This window comes from Anarhichas minor, unplaced genomic scaffold, assembly GCF_050575085.1.
Source record: "Anarhichas minor isolate MPS153535 unplaced genomic scaffold, ASM5057508v1 ptg000058l, whole genome shotgun sequence".
NCBI classification, from domain to species: domain Eukaryota; kingdom Metazoa; phylum Chordata; class Actinopteri; order Perciformes; family Anarhichadidae; genus Anarhichas; species Anarhichas minor.
The window spans coordinates 6,470,793-6,491,446 of NW_027466504.1; the positions used below are offsets into that span (position 1 = coordinate 6,470,793).

Below are 20,654 nucleotides of genomic sequence, written 5' to 3' on the forward strand. Positions count from 1 at the left end.
TAGATGGAGCCGTCAGTCAATGTGTCAAATGTCTGCTGGGCTTCTCTGATGCGTCACCTCAAATCACTTTTTACCATGTTTGCTGTTCACGTGTAAATATTGTGCAGTGCGAGCACACACGCGCACACAAATGCACAAAAGCACGTGAAGTCGCAGCAATGTCCAGGCCGCAAACTGAACTGTGACCACATAAGACCAAACAAAAACTTTCCTCATGGCTTGCTAAGTCAACGCAATTGATTTAAACTTGACACAAAAAAGGTTCATGAGAGATTACAGGGCAGATTTAGAAAACAACATCATTTTGTGCCGTTCGCCGGTGAGATTTCAGTCATATGGCGGCTGTATTATGACCGCTCCATTTTCTGAGTTGTTAAACTCCTCTAATAAGGTTTATGTAATTTAGAAAAGCCTCCTCGGATCCGATCATTTTAGAGCTTTAATGGATCAGTTAGCATGCAAGCATTAAGCTGCTGGAATATTCCCAGTCACTGTGGGTATCAGTGCCAGCAAGAGGCCCTTCTTAATACAACACTGGTCACAATAAGATGGCGCCGAACACTTCAAAATTACATGTACACTTATATTTGAAAGTAAAGTCACAGGCATGTATGAAGTTGTTTAATGAAACACTCTGAAATGACTGCGCCCTGGTGAGGATGTTAGACCACAACACAAACGTAATTCCTTTCTGAAGGTTGAAGGTTGAAGGCAGATGTTATGTTTATGTTTTGTCTCCTCCTCAGGGCGGAGAAGATTTACCATCAGTCTCCTTCAGGAAACACGGGGTGATCTAGTGTCTCAGATAGTAGAGACGTAACTTTATTTCCTCTTGCAGTTTTGATTTAAGCAAATAAGATGGTGGCCTTTGTACACAGACTTCTCTTTACAACAATGGTCCATAGCGACCTAGCGCTATAGAACAATGTTTTTAAAAGTTCTGTGTATCAGGGTTACACATAGGTTGGGAACCACCGTCCTAAAGTGCAACTTTATGTTGTTGTGGAGAACCCTTAAGAGCAAATGACGCTCATTTGCTGATGAATAAATTGTATTAAATTCATTCACATCTGTCTTTAACAAAGTTGTTGAAAGATCTTATAGGACAGGGAAGTCCAAAAGCTGCGTCCCCATTGTCCTAAACCTGGGGACACTGATAAAACCACAAGCCCACTAAGAGTCAATCTAGTCCTCCTGTGCTCTATGCGTTCTGGGGTCGTGTGCCATGTGGACACAAAGTTCACAGCTCTCTGTGATTTCATGACAGCAGAGAGAAATGATCATCTGTTGTCAGTTTGACAGAGGATTTCATAATGGCGGGGTGCCACCCAGTGGTTCCACACATGACAATAAAACACAACGCAGGGGGTAAAGAAGAAGAAGAAGAAGAAGAAGAAGAAGAAGCTTAGTGCCACAAAGTAATATGATTTCAAACCACAATAATGTTTTTTTCACACATGACAAGGACCAAATCTGTAAAATATGAATTACTCAAATAGTAATTATTACATTTTTTCACTCTTTCCTGAAAATCTGAAATTGGATTCATATGCTGCGCTTTGCTATGAGAGACTCTCAGGAAAGAGAATGATTGACACTTTATAAGCTTCAGAGTGCGTCAGAGAGGCAGAAGGGAATTGCACATAGAGCAGCAATCATCAAACCACAACCCTCCCTCTTCTTCTGTTGTTTAAAAAAAATTCTACATCTGCCTTTAAGCTATATGGCACAGTCTGAAATTGTTGTCTTTTTATTGCTACAGTTACCTCTTTTTTTTTCTTACAGCAGTTCCCCTTGGAACTTGATGACTGATGACATGAAGCTTTGATTGGAGTTGACTCTGATGGTAATTGCACAACAGAAAATAAGAAGTGCTTGAGGAACCACCTTGAAACCTTCATACCAAGGGGAGCAACTCATTTTCTTTTAATATTTAGCCACAAAAAAATATAGTCTGTCTTATCGCAATTATATAAAAGAGCATTTACTTTCACAATCACGCAATACATCAATCAAAAACTTTATTGTCTTTATGTGCAAGCACATCGCAATTGCAGTTGCATCAACCTCAAATTGCATTAAAATACTTCACACATATTTACAAGGAATAGATAAGGCACAAATGAGATAAAAGATAATAAATAAAAAGAACAGAATCTAATACATACAAGCAATATGAAGTGTAATACAATAACGATGAATACAATTACTAAGTAGTTTAGCTTCCCTGCATTAGGAAATAAAAATAACATATTTATACTTTATTAAATGTATTCAATTTATTCAAGCTCCATATTTTAAGAATCTATTTGCTCTCTTACAGGCTTCAATCTGTCCAACCTTCTGTATTTTGTAAATCTTGATCCACCAGGTGCTTTGAATCTAGAATCACATTTAAGTGGTCTAATATGTTTAAGACAGGAATAATTCATACAAACACTATAGCCCTGACTGCTAATTGTCGTATTCTTTTCCAAGCATCCCGGCTGCGCGGGTCATGGCCGTCTCTGCTCATGGCGGTCGGCCTTGAATGGAGCGACTGGAGGGGGGGGGGGGGGGGGTGCATGTGACATGTTTGGTGACCGTTTCTGACGGGGCGCTAATGATCGACTGGCACGCAAGCGGGTCGTTAGCCAGCCGGCCGAATTAGCAGGTTGCATGCAAAGGACTTGGGATCAGGCCAGACCACGAAATAGTTGATTCATTTCCATTCCTCCCCTCCCCGGGAAGTGGAAACGCAGATAATCTCATTAGTAAAACATAACTTTTGTAAAAGAGCCTCGGAGTAACCCTTGATTGAACATTGTTCGTCCTACGCTGACACATCTCACATGGGACTTCCTCGAGTGATCTAAAAGTTATAATGATATCATCCTCATGTGATCGTCTTTACACCATGTGATGTGGTTCAGTTTTATCTTCTCGTTTCATTTGCCACTTCACCACCCAAACAGTTCGGGCCGCGCTTGGCTCTCTGGTGTTGACCCTTTGACCCCCCTGACCCCGCTATGAGGGATAGAAGTCGGAGGACCCCGGAGGTGCCGTGATCATCTTAAGATCCTCTGATTTACGAGGTTAAAGCACAAAAAAATGTTGATCTGTTTTGTTATCCACACGCTTTGATCGCTGAAATACGTCCCTTAGCAGTCAGTTTGTTAACCTCATCTCTCCATACTAAGGAGATTGCAGGACAACTGAGAGCACATTCGGCCCTAATCATGTTTGACATTCATAAGCGAGGAATGTTCTCGTCAAGTGCTGAGACAAACATGGGTGGTCTCCCGATCGGCTTTGTGCCAACAATTTAAAAACAATCCTCTTAATCAAGTCAAAGCTATGATTGTTAAAGCTCTGGCTAAATGTGGCCGTCCTTTAATGATCATGGACTTGAGAGTCACTAGCTATTATAACAGCAGAGGGTGCTGCTCACCGTTGTCTGACACTGATATTATTGTGACCACTGTGATGCTTTGGGATATTTTTTCCAGAATTAGATTAAACATTCTGTGTTTTCTAGATTGTAGCTGTCAGATTCTTACAAGTGCAGGGTAAATATTTATATTTGTATTTATAGATTATAATTAAATGTAACTTTCCACAAAAGTGTGTATCCAACAATCCAATGACACAGAAAAGGAGAAAAGAAAGACAAAAGAGGAAAAATAAAAACAGATAAACACACATGGGGGGGGGGGGGGGGGGGGAACTGTTCATTAAATAAATAAGTGACGTAAATGTTTTACAGTAGAAACAAAAGAATGTTGAACAATTAATTGAAGGGTGATTTTATTTGGGGGGAACATTTAAAATATAGTCATCATCATTCAATAGAGTCTAACAAAAAATCATTGTATCTGCTTCATCAAGGCGGTTCAGGTGTAGTTTGATCAGCTTTTATTGACAATATATAGAAATGACAGGAGTGAAATGGCCAAAACAATTCCAACTTTGTCAGAAAATGCTATGTTCATGTAAGATCACATTACTCATAATAAGTAGCTGATTGAAAAAAAAGAAGGCGTTCAGCGCCTTTAAATGGCTTTTAATGCTACCCCTGTGTTACACAGAGTAACAGATATTACTCATTCCCACAATGAATCAGCCTCCAAATGCTCACAATCAACTACAGTGCTAAAGCATATTTGAGAAGTAACATTGTGTGAAATACAGGGATCAGTCTCACCAAGAAGAAGGAGGGAAAAGAAGATACACTTCCCCAACAATATTTAACCGGTCAAATTTTGCACCATATTTAGACAGAAGCCTGACCAGCTTCTCTGTGTTTACAGTATCCTGATAGTTTCTTGTATCCGTGCGTGTCCAACTTTGCAATCACTGAGACACTAACAGTGGGAGTATAGTATAGTGTCTGGTATTTAGCAGTATTTTATCCCTGCTCCTGCATGTGGGCTCCTTATCTGACCATTATAATCCATAATCCATCAATATGACATATTTCATAAAGTTTGCAGCAGAACAGCTCCCGGAGGCCGCGAGCACTCCGGTCCTCAGAGGACGTCCACTCCGACCTCTGCGATTTGTCTTTGGTTTGGGATATTACTCACGAGATGCCACGTTGTTCAAACTCACTGGAAAAACTGGGAGACTTGGTTGCTGGTATTTGTCCCCTCCCGCAACAAGACGACCCTGTGACCTGTGAACCCTGGCAGAGGTCAGTTATGTAAGAGTTCTTTAAGAGGGTGCGATTGATGAGTTTGTTTGGGCAACAAGGTTGGAGAAGTCATGCCATCAGCAAAGGAAACTGGGAAAGTGAACATTAAAAAACGAATATTCTACATAGTGTTATGGCTCAACTTGCTTTACTGTTATCCGTCTGTCCGCTCAGTGAAGCATTGATCACATGGACCACAGGCCTAGGGGGACTTAAAGGTGTATTTACACAGGGAAATACGTTGAGACAATATGACATTCTGCTTTGAGTTATTGAGTCATCTTCCGTGATGTCCAAATCCAGACATTGGATCCTATTGTATTGTTAAATGTTAAAACTCTTGGTAGTCATTTAACGCTGATTCTGATGCATACCGGGACTCCGTCCAAGAAATTCGTAATATTGATGCAGGTTATGAAGAGAGCCATGGCTCCTCCGTCCTCTCAGATGATTGACAACCCAGTGAAAGTGGCTGAAGCATAAGCTGTTATATTGCTTTACTCCCCATGGTGTCAAATGGAAATGAGATGAATTTCGCAGACGTGGCTCTGCGTGTTTCAGGTGGAAGCACAATGCAGCTCTTGAGAGTGGGACAGAGGTCACAGCACTATGAGAGAATCGTCGGCAACGATTCATAACTCTTCCTCGACGAAGATTGGAAGTTCGGAGATCTGGTGTTTAGCGCTCCCTCTCTCTCTCTCTCTCTGTTGTCCCACTTTACTGCCTGGCCATAATTCAGCTCTGCAAACCTGAAGGGTAAATGTCCCTCCAAACAAAGTGTAAAGTGAATGGCCACCAGCTGCTGTTTCTTTTTACGGAGGAAAGGAACCTGCTCGGAAGTTTCCTGCAGATGTGATCGCATGACTGGCTGGTGACAACTTATAAAAGGAGACTCTGGGGCAACCAGTGAGCTCCGGAGGATTGCGTGGGGGGACAAGGAGAAACAGAGTGGGGGCTTACCTTAAAAGGCAGAATCCTGAAGGCTGTCGGCCATAACAGCAGGAATGTAGTCCTCTGACCCGATCAGTGCTTTCAAACACTCTACTTTCTGTTGCTGTGTAACTCCATGCAGGTAGTTCTCACATTATATCCTTGACAAATACACATAAATGGCCGGTACTGCTGGATGGTCTTGGACAGTTCAGTCATGAGTCATCCTCTTCTTGTAGATACAAGTCTGGAATTCTGCATGTTATCAAGAGACCAGAGGCAATTCCACTGAAAATACACAGGAGGCTAACTTTCTAGAGCCAAGGTCATTTTCTAGCGATGTGGTAAGATTTAGTTTTGTGAGAGCTTAAAGCTTTACAAAGGCCTTCTGTGAGTAAAAAGTACTAAATAATTTTCATCGGGTGTAACAAGCCATAAATCAACTCAGTGTCCTGTTCATTGTCAGTGGAGCAGCTAGAGGATGTAGCTTTTGAAACAATTATTCAACATTTTGGAACGCTTGTTCTATTTCTTTCCGAGAGTTCGATGAGAAGATTGATACCACTGTCATGCCAGATATGAAGCTGTAGCAAGGAGTCGGTTAGCCAGGCTAGCTTTCTCAGTTTCCTTATGCTAAATCAAGCTAACCGACTGCTGGCAGTGGCTACATATTTAGCGTACAAACATGAGAGTGGCTCAATCTCACACACACATTGTATTTCATTAGTGTAGCCAGTTCACACTGACAATTTGGGGTTTTAGGAGGAGTTATGTGCTACTGTATCTTGCCAAACAATTAGCAAGGTCCCACCCTGGGGTTTGGTACTATCATGCCCGTACAGAGACCTGTAGCCTACCTGCGCTTACCAGCCGCATGTAGCAACCTGCATGCATTATAGCTGGGGACGTTTCACAGAAGTACGTTTTTTGTCAAGTAATACTACTTGTGAGTCCTCCTTAAACCACAAATTGTAGTTTTTACATATGTTTTTTTTTACTTTCTAGAGAACTAGCTGTTTTTATACTCGGCTAAGCTAACCATGTCACGGCTCCGGCTCCATACTTATGCCGCATTCACGTCATATTATTTAGACCGTAATTATTATTATTAGTCCAGCTAGGAGTCAGAAAAAAACGTTCATGTCAGCCTCCTAGCTAGTCCTTCTGAGCCAGAGATATCAAGGGAGAACCCTTTGTGAAAAGAACTTTACACTGTTTGTTTGTTTTCGGTCTCCCTTGTTTACAAGCTGCTATAAATAACCAACACTCCAAAAGCAACTCATTTACGCTATTTCAACGGTGTGACTACAAGTCTAGCTAACCATATGTGAACACACCAAAGTCAAATAATGGGAAGGTTATCCGTTTATTCCCCCCATTCTGTGGACGTTGTTTAAATGCAGTATTACTATGCACATGAGACTATCAAACTTCTCATCTGACTCTTTAAAAGAAGGCAAATGGACGTACCAATCTTTATTTCACTCCCAACTCGTTTACCGTCGATTGGTCAGTGCCCCTCGGCATCGACGATTGACACACGGTAGCCCCCTTTATCTACTGTATGCGACGCACCGGCCTTCAACTAACTCCAATGAAAACCGTCCTACGGCATTAGTGGCAGTAAGAGCGTGTGACGTAGTACCAAGTGGGTGAGAGTCTGCTCGGGGCTGGCGGGATGTTTGGTGGTTGGGTCAAACAAACACGAGACTTTCATTCAGGAGACTGGCTTCCGTGTCACGTGCAAAACTATAAGTTAACATTTACATTTTGTCACCTGAGTCATTAGTCACATGAGTTGGTAGTGTCGTTAATCACGTACGTCTTTTTAGTCACTAGTTACTCACTAGTTACTCACTCTGTAGTGTCAGTCAACCACATATTTTTCTCAAACCTTACTGTTTTTGTTGCCGAAAGCTAACTTACTGTGAAGATGGAAGTTTATTGTGACAGGACACTATGCATGTAATGAGCATATATTGACACACCGTCCCGACACACTGAAAACTAAGGCTAGAGGGGCACCTTGTGCGTTGATTTCCGATCCCAAGGGTCACTGACCAAGTGGCAGTATTTGATGAGTTGGGAGTTGTAAAATAGTAACAAAATGCAAATTAAAAAAACGGAAAAATTTAAATCCATGTTCACAAAACAAATACATTGCACATTTTGTGACTTTTTCACGGCCTGCCATGATACTGGGCTGCAATGGGTTGGACGTAGGCTACTGCTACTGTATGTGCAGAAATAATATAACTATTCCTTCACAATGATGATTATATAAACTATACATAACGGTTTATGGTACAATAATATAAGGGCCTTTTCAACAGAGTACAAATACAATATATCAAAAAATGTATATAAAAGATAGTAACACTAAAAATGACGTGCGATAAAAACATTTTTAATTTTAATTTTAAATCTAATAAATAATCTCTAAACTATTCCTAGGAGTGGCATGTATCCGCCAATAAACGCTACTCCCAGGACAACTCGATGACCTGGCCTCATTAACCGATCCCAGAAGGTGACTGAGTCCAGTCATCTCATTACGGTGACATAGATGTTGTTGACCTGCTGGAAAAGATGGTAGGTGATGTCACCCAAATCTATAAGGGGAGATCCCCCCCTAAGCCCATTCGCCTCTCACACCCTTCCCTCTGCATAGCATCGGAGGAATTCTCAGAGGGTTGTCAGGAGGAAATGCAGCAAAGAGCAAATATATAAATACCTCCTCTGGGGGTCTATACGTTGCTGGCCAAAGGAGAGGAACCAAATGGGGAGTTGCTGCCCTGCTGGGGGGCATGACATTTTAAAAAGAGACAAAATATAGACAAGAGTGATCTTAGAAAGACTCACATGATCACTGCCTTTGGTTTCATTCCCTCACGCTGCCTTAGAAGGAGAGTTCAGATACAGAGAGCATACATTACTGTATCATCCTACTGGGCTCAGTCACAGTCCCATTCTTCCCAGGCTGGAATAAATATGAATAATTCAGGAATTGTTTGCAGCGTGGGGGTTGTCGTAAATTAAGCCGATTAAAATGGCAAGCACAGACTTTTGGCTAATTCCGATGTCTCAAAGCGCTCTTGCAGTATTTATAATAAAGCTGAGAGGAGGACAGTGAATGTCACTGACTGCAGGCTGACACGAATACAGCAACGTGCATTATCTGGTGTCTATCTGGAAACATGCCCCGTACTGTAAGACCTGACCATGACTCAACATAATAACACACAGTTATGACACAATGTCACCGGTGTGTTTGAGTTAGTGGGAAAATATAGATTTTTGTTAAATTCTCGTGTTTCATTTAGATTTTCATTTATTCCATTGGTTTTAGTCTTTAGTCTTTAGTTAAGCAGTGTCACACATATTACGTTTGATACACAATATTTTCCTAATTAATACTAGATAAAGGCAAGAAGAAATACTTGAATTAAGAGTAGCACAGTTGCTACTGTGGCCACAAAAGTAAGTTAAAAAGAATAATGGTGAATGCGATATTATTACACAGCAATATCTAAGTTAGCTATATCTAATGCATCTTAAGTTTGCGAACAAATTAGCTAATAAATTACTGGTCATTCCAGACCACGTAAGTCTGCAGCACTAAAATCCTGGAATGTATTGAATTGTGCAAGAGTGTGCTTTATTGTTTATGAATTTAAAGTTATGTGTGTAAAAGGAAGGTTGTTGTTTCTTTCAAATGTTTATAGTATCGCTTTAAATGTGGTCTTTGTTTTTATTACCTTTAGCTCTAACCGGGCAAGTCTCATGTACCCTAAAGATCTGGTCCGTGATGCTTGATTCCAAAATTGACCAATTTCTAAAGTATACAAATTAAAAATGTCAGCATTAAATATTGTAATTAACTTTTTAAATTACAGTTAATAACTGCACACTTTTTAAATTATTCTCACTAGACCAGGTATTGTACTGATTACTGCCCGGTGCAAATAACCCCAACATGATGATGCTAATTAGAGATAAATGAAGTGTGGGATTTAGCGTACAGTAGCTCTTGTTTTGCTCTACATAGCGTGGCCCCACGATTAACTGGGCCTGGGTTTTGTCACAGAGGTATTTTGGTGCCTCTGAGGTGACGCTGCTAACTCTCATCCTCTCTCTACCCTCCTTTTCAGCTCAGCCCTCCCGTGCGGTAGATACAAACTCCAACTCGCCATGGTTACTGTCAGCCAAACAACAACAGTGCAGTGAACCTTTCTGCCTGCCAGACCAAACTACATGTGAGCTTGCTCATATCTGCACTGCATCAAACCCTGCTAGGGCTAATTTTATTCACCCCTGAGAATTAGTTCTCTCTGCTCTCTCCTGTTGTTGTCCTTTGAAAAGGGAGCTGCAGCCCTGCGCTGCTAAATCAGCAGATCTGCAGAACACTTGATTCCAAGCTTCATGCTCAGCATCCCAAAGTAAATGTTCCCAAGAAACTTTCTACTTTAGGCCCCCGGTTATCAGAGTCATGGCATTTAATTTTGGAGCATGTACAAAGTGTATTGACGTTGAATAAGATCTCTCCAGCAAGCTAGAGAAATATTTTACAATAATATTTCTAAGAGAAGCTGCGCTCATACCTCAGATATTTCCTTCTGCTCGGTCTGTTGGCTCGATGGAAAGTATCTGTGTTTGGGTAATTTTGTGCTGTAGGACATTTACAGGTGAAGACAAGTGGAGCTTTATCCTGCTGCACATGGGGAAACATCTTATTAAAGTTTCCCCTCTCATCCGCAATGCCACAGCTACAAGTCTGGCTATGAGGGGCTCCTTCACTGACACCTCTATGCGAAAGACAGTGTGCACATTATGCAGCCCTGTTGTGGAGGTTGGGTGGAAAATTTTGCTGGGTCTGAGCTGTGCTTTCTTTGGCACCGGTGGCCTCTGGGCCGAAGCTTATTCATCTGTGAACTGACAGCTTCACCTTAGCCCAGGAAACGGAGGAGCATGATCCCCCGGATCACCGATCTGCTGGGGGAACATTTATAATGGTCTTCAATAATTAACTTGTAATGTAAGGGCTGATGTTGAGAGAAAACTGCCTTTGTGTGCCTTTTTGTCTTGATAATTTATATTTTGTATGTTAGATTTTTTTGTGTTTTTCACCATCCTCCTAAACCAAGGCATCAAAGTTAGAGAGATAGAATTTAGTAATTAGGCTTTTTTTCTGTTTTTTTCAAGAGAGCAACTGGTTGGGAAATTACAAGGCAGCAGGTAGTGGCAACACCCACGTTACCTCCCTCTCTTGGCTCACGTCACTGTTTTCAGTAACACCAGTTTGGCTTCACCAAAGATACAAAGGAACATTCATTTTTGGGTGAATTCATCCAAAGAGAGATACAAGCAAACTGAAAAACACAAAGCTAAGCTAAGTAAGACAAGTGGAATATTGTTCTGCTTGTCGGTGGGTGGGTGTCGGTGGGTGTCACAATGAGTTGGCTGATTGTATTGCTGAACGGCATATTGGTGGTGTTACAGTAACATGGAATGGCAGAGGCAGTTAGAGTTTAAGGTCTCTTCTGGTCAAACTTCAAACTCGGCCTATGGTAACGAGAAAAGGCCCAACAGGAACATACCTTCCGACTCTGGCATCTTCTCTTCCGCGCTCAGGCCTCCACAGAAGCCAGAAACGAGACAAGACACCCTGCGTCTAGCAGTAGCAAGTTGCGCAATTCATATACAGCTGCAGTGACTTGCATTGGACAAACCTTTATGAGATGAGGGCACAGAGCCAACCGACCAAAAGCTTCACTCTGTATTATAAGTAGAGCGCTGAACTCAGAGTTCAGGATGTAACATATGTCGGGTATTTGTGTTGGATTTCATAAAACACTGGTATTTCCTGGTATTTTCTGTCCGAGAGCTTTGGCATCTCCACAGAAATACTTGTAATATGTTACACAACACACTACAGTGCAGTGGTCGCAAGCTCTTTTGTAAACCAAAAGGTTTACAATGCCCGTCCATGCCCGTCAAAATAAAATAAAAGCTGTCATCAAGTCAATGATGTACCATTGCAGGTATAAGCATAGCAATTACCTTGACGGCAAAGGTTTTCATTACTCATACTCCGGGTTGGATGCCTCAGCTCAGCATACATGCAAACTCTAGCACTAATGCTGGGATTTTCCAATGGCATCTGCCATGACCGGGCTTTTCTTCTCCTCTGACATCTGGTTTCACGGCGGCTTCAGATGGCTCGGCTGGGCCAGTGGCGGTTGTTTACGGACATTCTGAGGCCTTTGAGGGAGTCGGGGAGGTCCGGCACATTGGCCCACTTCATGTGAGAAGTGAAATCAAACCCAGATAATTATTTGCATATGAAATTAGCTTGCCCAAGTACATATAACTCTGAATGTGTTAGGAGAGAGATGTTTTCTCCTGACAAGCATGACACAGTGGTATGTGGGTGTTTGAGGAAAGCCTGCCATAAGCCTCAATAAGGTCTTGCTATGACTCAACCTTCCCGTGCCTACACCATAGAAATAGAATAAGAGAAGAACGGACATTGAACTGTTTTCATGGTCATTTGACTGGTACAAAAGAAAATGGCGATTGTTGTAATTGTTATGGTGACCATACAAGTCCGTGGTGTGCGGTAGCAGCTCGCTGGGAGCTCCGAAGGCGTATGGCTGGCAAGTTAGCTAGGTAACTAGCTTGACATTCTCTGGAGCAGCAGGGAGTGAGGCGGCCACCAATGTTTTGCCCAATTTTGGTAACCAGTGTAGCATAAAAACATGGTGGAATTAGCAAGCTAGCTTACTAGCCAGCTGTCCACTAGTTAGCTAACTAGCATGTTAATTCCACCATAATTTAATGCTACACTGGTTACAGAAAATAAGCTCATCTGGCAGTAGCAATGGGATATTCTACGCTGTGACAATAGTGTGTGGATGAATCATTAAGTTGTGGGTGGTTGAGTTCAAGAAGCAGCCTGTGTGGGTGATCACTGCTGTCGTGCTCTTTTAGACTGTTGCTCTAGCACTGCTGGATCAACACCTCTTTATTGTAACTAGACCGAGAGAGAGGACTCATCCATCGTTCAGCACTGAACAAAGTTTGCCTGTGGGTTGTAAGCTCCTGCTTTACAACCTCATCTCGCTATACATTCTGGTTTACGATAGCGTGGCTCAGAGGCTGGAGCCCACCCCCTCACTTGAAACAGCTGATTTATGTCTGGTCCTGGACACTTGTGCTCTGTGGCTGGAATGCAGGGAATTTCAATGACCTCCTCCTCTGCCTGTCCCGTCCACACGCAAACAAATGGAGCAGGCGCCTGGTTGGGCAGATGAAGGCCCCACCGGTGCTCCCACTGCAGGGCAGGGACGCAGAATGTAAGGAATGTCAGAGGCGAGAAAATAAATCCATTCTATCTGTCTTTCTGTCAATCTGTAGCTCTTTCTTTACTTGCTATCGGCCCTGTTTGCCTTTTCGCTTTTGTGCTACTTCTGTCTCCAGCTTTATTCGAATTGTCAGCTTCTCTTGCGTTATCTTGTATAATCAGTTTTTGGAATGATCTCTCAGTTCGGGTGTATGCACACATCACCTGCCGAAACTTAATTGGACAAAATTAATTTATTTGTGTTACAATTTTAAAAACACAAATATGCATAGTGTTCTGTTTTTTTGAATCGTGGCAAATGAATTATGTGACAGACAAAATAATGCTTTTTTTAAACACACCTAAAGTCACTAAATGCAATATGTTCCAGACTGTGTAAAAAAAGCGAAGGGCCTCAAAGTTATTGTGCATACATAAGGTGGAAATCAACACAAGAACACAAATCTATCATGTAGCATTTTTACAGTTATGTAAAATCAAAAGGCACTATGGCTGTGGTTTAGCTTTAACTCAATAGCACATGCATCTTAAACATGCGGCTGACATGGCAAACACAAAGAAGAAGAATTAACACTCCATAGAAGCCAGAATAGTTATGTGTTTTGACAATAAAAACATTAGCAGCTCCATCTATTGAGCTCATTTTCATCTTAATGATATATCCAGACACCATTTTGATTGCTTTTTGAGTCTTTCTCTCCTCATGGCTATAGTTTAGAAATTCCCTTTCTCCTGCTGGGCCTCAACGCAGCTCAAGGCCTGCTCTTCGCTGTGGGTTTATCCATTATGTTGAGCACGTCGTCCAGGATGGACGGGCCCAGATCGAGTTCAAGGGAGAGGAATGACCCTGTGATCTGGGCGAGGGAATCCTGCGACATGCTCTTCTCCTTGGAAAACTCAAAGTCAAAATCACAGATGCGGCCCTCCTCCACCCCACTGTCCCTGTCCACCCACTCTCCATTGCACTTTGAGAGCTCCTGCTTAAAGCCCAGATTAATGTCTTTGTTAAAGTGTCCATAACCATTAAAGTTGCCATTGCCATTGAGACGCCTGCTGCCATTGCAGATCTTGTTCTGGAAGTCCCCTTTTCCGCTCAAGCTGTCAAAGCTGTCTCTGCTCATGTTACTGTTCAGGCTTCCATTAGCTTTGAAGGTGCTGTTGCTGTGACCGTTGATATAATAGGATGATGGCTTGTCAAACCTGGGTTCGCTCTTGTTTATTTTGTTAGCCTTGGCTACCGCCTTTGAGGTGGACTTATGTGTGCTTTCCAGCAGATCCAGGAGGACGTCCGGCTTCGACTGGATAGCTGCGGTGGGAGACGAAGGTTCACTGCTGAAGACGTCTATGGAGCGCAACAGGGCATCCATCTGCAGGATGTCGACCTGTTCTGCGCTGTCAGGCTTCATGGGAGACCCCAAGATGTCCTCCAACGGTTCCGGAGGCATTGGGAACACAGTGGAGGAGATCAGGGGAAGGGTAAGTGCCTGGCAGCCACCAATAGTTGGGAGGGAGATGGCGTTCTTGAGCACCGGAGAGGGGGTCTCCGCAAAGGAAGCATCACCGGTGCTGTTAGCTCTCAGAAATTCACTTTGGATGCCGTACTGAGGGTTGACGTCTCGCTTCCCGGGTAGGAGTTCATACTTCCCCTGGAGGAAAGACATGTCTCCAAAGGCATCTCTCTCGCCGCCCCTGCCAATGTGGATGGTGTGTCGGAAGTCCCCAAGTGGTGGACTGATCATGTCCGGGGACAAAATATCTCTGAGGCGACATTTCTTTCCCTTCTTACTATTGTTGGGTTTCAGGTATATGGGTGCTTTCGCTGGCATTGCTGTAACTGCGGAAGAGATCTCAGATATGCAGGGATAGAAAAGTCGGAAATGCTCTATGAGTTCTGGACGTTACAGTTCCCCGAGGTAGAAGCTCCAGTTACATTCTCAGTAACACACCGGTCAGACAGGACTCCAAAAACAATCTCAGCAACTGTGGCATCGATTAGGTAATGGGATTCCAAGCAGGACTGGTGATGACCGGTGTCCGGTGTAGAAAGGTCAAATGGCCACTTTCCTGAAATCAGAGACGAACAGAGAATGTGTCAGCGTTTTGTTTAAATCATGAACTCAGCACTAAAACCTTTCCTCAATGTTCCTGTCCTGCCTTACAGAAAAAACGAAATCTGGACTGCAACACAAGTCCCACAAACAAACTCTGGATGCTGCAAGAAAAACAATCTGATCTTCATCGTGCATCTGGCGAGCTTAGAAGGCAGAGCAGAGGAGGATGAGGTCTGGGTCTAAGGCTTTATTCACATTTCCACACATGAGCCTCCTTTGGCCTCCACAACTTCTGGATGTGCTAATGTGGAACAGCTGGACCGCAGATTGGGAGAGGAGAAGCAAAGCGGGACTTTAAAAGGATCCGAGCGGGGCAGCCTGTTGTACGAACAAACTACTGCTCAGACACGCACAGAGATAAAAAGAGATGCACCAGAGGGGAACAAAGAGGGGAGGGACGAGGTTTAGGGGGTTTCGGGGGATTGCGGGAGAGCGATAGAGTGAGGGATTATAGAGCAAGTGGATCTAAAGAAAGATTGATGCAGATTGTGATGGGCAGAGAGTTTAATAAGGGCTGAGATACCAGCCAGGTTGCACAATACATCAGGATGGGCAAACATTATTAGGGGGTATTGGATTTGATAAAAGGCGTCTGGTTGCATGCTGCCTTCTCAGAGCTTTCCCATTACGAAACTTAGAATCACTAAGTAGGCAGTCGGCTTAGTGTAGGATGTAAAAAAAGAGAGGAGAGAATCGGTTTGAGCGTTTGAAATGACATAGCAACTGAGGAGAAAGGGAAAAACACTCCGTGGAGGAAGGGAGTTGACTGTGTGTGTGTGTGTGTGTGTGTGTGTGTGTGTGTGTGTGTGTGTGTGTGTGTGTGTGTGTGTATGTGTGTGTGTGTGTGCGTGCGTGTGTGAGAGATGGGTTGTGTGACAGGGGGGTGGGAGTGAGCACCAGTGAGGAGAGAGCTTGCCCATTTATAGACATATTTACTTATGAGAGGTCTGTCAGAAGTGACCGTCTGACACAGTGCACCGCTGCACAAAAGTGCCTGGGCGGTCAGGTCCACCCCCCCCCCCCCCCCCCCAGTCCTCCCCCCCAAAAAAGTTTCACCGAGAAAACATCCACATTCCTGCAGCAACCGACCCCATAGAGACGCACTGCATCAGCCTTATCAGAGACACTTTAAGTATGGCTATGTTTATTCAGCAGCCACATTAGTGTGGAGCCAGAGAGGCGGACACTTCCGCATCCGGAACATGTGTGAGTGTGCAGAATGGCGACGCCGCTCTCTCCGAGGGTCCTTGTGCTTTCGAGTGTTTGCGCGAGGTGCCTGACTGCGCTCGTGAGAGATAGCGGTTTTGAACACACGCCATGCGAAGGAGAGCGTGTTTGTTTGCTAACAGTGAGGGAGAGAAAGGGAAAGGGAAGGAGGAGGAGCGCTGCGGTGTCTGATGAAGGGAGGCAGGGTGCAGCGAAATCCCTCACTTGTCAAGCTTTTCTCTTTTTTTGTCTTCTATTTCTCTTCCTCTTTTTTATAATCTCTCTCCCTTTCGCTGCTGCTCCTCAGTCCTTTCTGACCTTGACAGCTGCAGCTCACTGCAGTGGGAAACAAATGCACCACCAAGCCAAAAGCTGCTTCCTGTGGGCTCAGAGAGCACATATCTATATCTGTATTAACTTTTACAATGCTCTTCACAAGAACTGAAGGTTGCTGCTGCGCTGTTGGCTGAAAGACTTCTTATCAAACGTACCAATTGATTATTGGTCTGCCCTGATGAAATTATAACATCTGCCGGCCTGCTCTGTGTGGACCCTCCCTCCAGTGGCATGAGAAAACACACATCTCATGCATTATAACAGATGATAATGTTGGTTGGAATCAATACTATAGACGGTACTTATAGGAAATCCTCTCGCAGGGGGGGACATCTGCTGTGCAGCCTACCCAAGGTCAACACTTGTGGCCCGTGAGAAGTCAGCTGGTATACGATGAAAGCCTGGAGGTCTGACCTTCACGTCAGCCATCCTGCTGGTGGCCCAGTTTGGCTTATATGGCAAACATGACTGGAATTCCAGAGGCCAAAGACAAAGTATGAAGAAAAACGATATCCTCATTTCGGGTCTTTTAGGAATCGGCTGAAGAACGAGTACGAGTCAATTTTAATGAGAGCATTAGTATTGATTCAAGTGTATGTAGAGAATCTCAGGAGTCATAGCAGTGTTAGTTAAGCTTGTGTTGGCCCAAGAGGAAATTAATTAATTACCAGCTCAGGATATAGGATGGATCCTTATGGCCTGACCCAATATATCCATTTGTGCCCCTGCAGGATGTTCATAGCTGAGCAGGTGTATTCTGGTGTATCTCAAAGCCAGGGCCAGATTTGCACTCTTCTTTTGGAACCGATCCAAAAAGAGGCGGCGTGGCACGTGTTGACCGTTTCAAGCCCGGCGCCGCCACAGAATGCAGTCGCGGGTTTCATTTACACCTCGGGGGAAGTGGGGATCTGATGGCACCTTCCTCTCTAAAATGACTTGCCTGTGCAGCCATCCTGTCATGATGGGGAGCTGCAGGATAAAGCCACTGTGTCATTGGGTCAGCAAAAGCTATCTGTCTGTGCATGAAGTGATCTGGAGCCACTCCAGCCTCTTTAAAAATGGAGCTTAGCCTCATCAGCTCGTGCTTGGTGGGTTTGGTTATTAGAGAGCGGGGCAGCAGAGGGTGATGAAAGTTTGAGCGTGGGGGAAGATAAATGTGGGGTTGGTATCTGGCAATTAAACTAACGGCTCGTGATTTGTCTGGGTATTTCTGGACACCTCAAAGTCACGTGTGATATTACTGGGTCGGTGTATTCTGAGAGGCAGTGTAACTCTACTGTAGCCGACAGTTTGATGATGCGTTACAGTTTTACGAACTGCTCCAAAGCCTGCGATGAGGGACATACACAGAGAGGGAGGGTCAGGAGAGCAGCTGTTCAAAATATGACCTGTATATGACATCGTCGTTCTTTAAAATAGCCCGAAATATTCCTCCCGTGATGGGATTACTCTGCTGACATTTCACATCGGCGCTGTTGAAAAATAGCCCCGCTTTCTTGGTCTTGTGTAGTGGTTGTGGTGAGTGTAACACCATCAGCGTATGGGAGACAAACTTCTCGTCCTCCCACTGTGTCTACAAAGCAACTTTGTGGAAGTTTGAGGTCTGCAAATACTCTTCTGACATCTAAGCGTGGCCTCGACCTCTGTCACGCCTTTAAATAGCAGAAAGACCCTCACTTTGGGGCTGTTATAAAAAGCAAATGCACATACCACAGAGGGTAATAGCAGCCTTACAGAATAGACAGGGCTGTTTGTTACATAAAAAAAAACCAAAAAACTAAATTATAGGCAAAGGCCTTACATTCGGGGGCCTGCCGGGACGAGGGTGAATGGCAGGGTATTCTTTCTTTTTCGCTCCCCTTGTGCCACCCGCAAGCATGGCCGGCACATGCCAAAGTTATCCTTGGCAGTGATGAGCAGGATGCCGAATCAAAGCATATGAAACATGAAGGGAATGTCAACATACAAAAAAGAAGAAGTCAAAAAAACTCCCCTCGGAGATAAAGGCAAAGCCAGCTCTGCTTTTCAGAGGAACATGCCTTAAATCGCGTAGCCCGACTAAAAAAGACTCTTGGAAAGCCGACAGGATATCATGTTGCGCCTAACAGTTCAGCTCTTGTGTTACATGTATGAGAGCGTCTGCCGGACAAGTGCTACCGTGCAAGCTGAACTCGCCACGCATGCTTTTCGCACGTTTCACTGCCACCAAATCAAATATCCCGTTCTGCTCCAGACAAACCAAGACACTCAACATGACAGCAGCTACACTGCGGCGACACTCTCCTATCTACCGATTCAGATCACTGTACTGGCAGAGTGTGAAATAAAACATGCTCCCGCTCTCACTCACCTCAGATATTCCGGTAAAGGGAGATCTTGATCCTTCCCAGGTATTGCTGGTGTTCTCCTGAACACTGCAACCTCTGTGGTTGATGTATGTGTGTGTTTGTGTGTCTGTATATGTGTGTGTTCAGTGGCTGCTGTTCTGCTCCTGTGGCTTGTTGACACTGCCCTGCCTCCTGTCTCTGCCTCGGGGCTGCACTTCTGTCGACTGGGACGTCTGCCGGACAGCTGTTTTGGAATTGCTCTCCGGCTCCTATTCCCTTCTGAAGCGAGTCTCCTCCTACGCCTCCCCTCACTCCCCCCTTCTTCCTCTCCCTCTCTCTCTCTCTCTCTCTCTCTCTCTCTCTCTCTGTCTCTCTGCTTTCTCGCTCCCTCCTCTCCTCTTTTTAGCAACTCTGTGGTGTTTGAGGATCCTCCTTACTTTCTGCGCCTTGGTGGAGCTGCAGTGATGAGCGATCACAAGCTCCGGTCTCGCGGAGAAAGGCGCTGGCCTCATGGGATGTCTCCCATCCCCATGGGATGTCTCCCCTCTCTAAAACGGTCCTTCATGATATGCACACTGAGTATACGTTCGCTCATTCCCTCTCCTGCTATTCTGCCTCACCCTGTCTGACTTTGCGACCGCCCGAATCTGATAAGAGCTGTTCTGTGGCAGCCGGCAGACACTTGACTGGACTCCCCCTGTCTCTCTTTTTGAGCCTCTCATCTCTATCCTTATCTATCACACATGCACAGCCATACCCTCACATTGTTTTCTCAAACTATATAAGACTCTGCCTAATCACCAATTCTATTCATGTTGCGCATATTTTTGCAAAGCTGCAGCAGGCTGAGGCGGTACACTGTGCGAAGAGACTAATCGCTGCAGAATACTGCAGCACTGCAGCAAATGCAGGGGACGTTTATAGATAAGGTTAATGGACAGCACATGAGTAGTGCTGCGGCAAAAATAGACTTCCTCAGTTGGAATCTGTTTCTCTCTGATGATGTTAAATGCAGAGGCACAAGACAGTGTGTGTGAAGGTTTCTAACCCGATGCCCTCAAGTCAAGGGCATGGCAATCCTTTCCTGTGCATCCCAATTTTTTTATTTTTTTTTGGTTCCATTAAGGTCGTAAAAAAATCTATCACCTTGGTAACCGGTGCAGCTCAGAGGTGATGTCAAAGAGTAGAGGTGGGGGTTTCTGCTTGTACAGTGTATTACAAAAGGGCAAAGAAGAAAAATGTGGGGGGAGGGGTGCTTGTGTCTCAATCAGTGTGTGTGTGTGTGTGTGTGTGTGTGTCTGTGTGTGTGTCTGTGTGTGTGTGTGTGTGTGTGTGTTGTGTGTGTGTCTGCGGTTAAGAAATGTGGTGACTGCATGTCTTCACAAGCAGTAGTAGCACTTTAACAATAATCCTGCCTTGTCCAGCATTATGAAGCAGCACATCCTTCTGCAAACACCGCAAATTCCCACCTCTCCTTCCTGATGAATCTGGCTGGTTGTATTTCATGTGATGCACCACTGTAATAACTAGCCGTACATAATGCTTTGCAAAGGCTTGTGCTGAAATTAATACGTGATTGTTTTGTGGACCGCTTGCCTTGCTGAGGCGCCCTCTATTTAACTTACAAAGGCGTTATTTAGCTGTTAAACAGCAGTTGTGAGTGAAGCTCTTTTAGCATGGTGTTGTGGAGTCGCCTCAGGGTGATGTCA

The 20,654-nt window shown here is 44.2% G+C and overlaps 1 protein-coding gene across 1 annotated transcript; it reads right to left on the reverse strand.

Moving 5' to 3' along the window:
* Positions 1 to 13,183: 13,183 nt before the first annotated feature.
* cdc42ep3 (CDC42 effector protein (Rho GTPase binding) 3) lies at positions 13,184 to 19,231 on the reverse strand. Its single transcript, XM_076077232.1, has 2 exons — positions 18,969 to 19,231; positions 13,184 to 15,029 (listed from the first exon to the last, which is right to left on the reverse strand). Exon 2 carries the CDS (start codon positions 14,789 to 14,791, stop codon positions 13,718 to 13,720), a length of 1,074 nt encoding a protein of 357 aa, XP_075933347.1. The 5' UTR covers positions 14,792 to 15,029; positions 18,969 to 19,231; the 3' UTR covers positions 13,184 to 13,717.
* Between the last annotated feature and the right edge of the window lie 1,423 nt (positions 19,232 to 20,654).

What these genes read in the sequence shown, in the direction of transcription:
- cdc42ep3 (XM_076077232.1), bottom strand. Translation starts at nt 14,791, where the DNA reads ATGCCAGCGAAAGCACCCATATACCTGAAACCCAACAATAGTAAGAAG.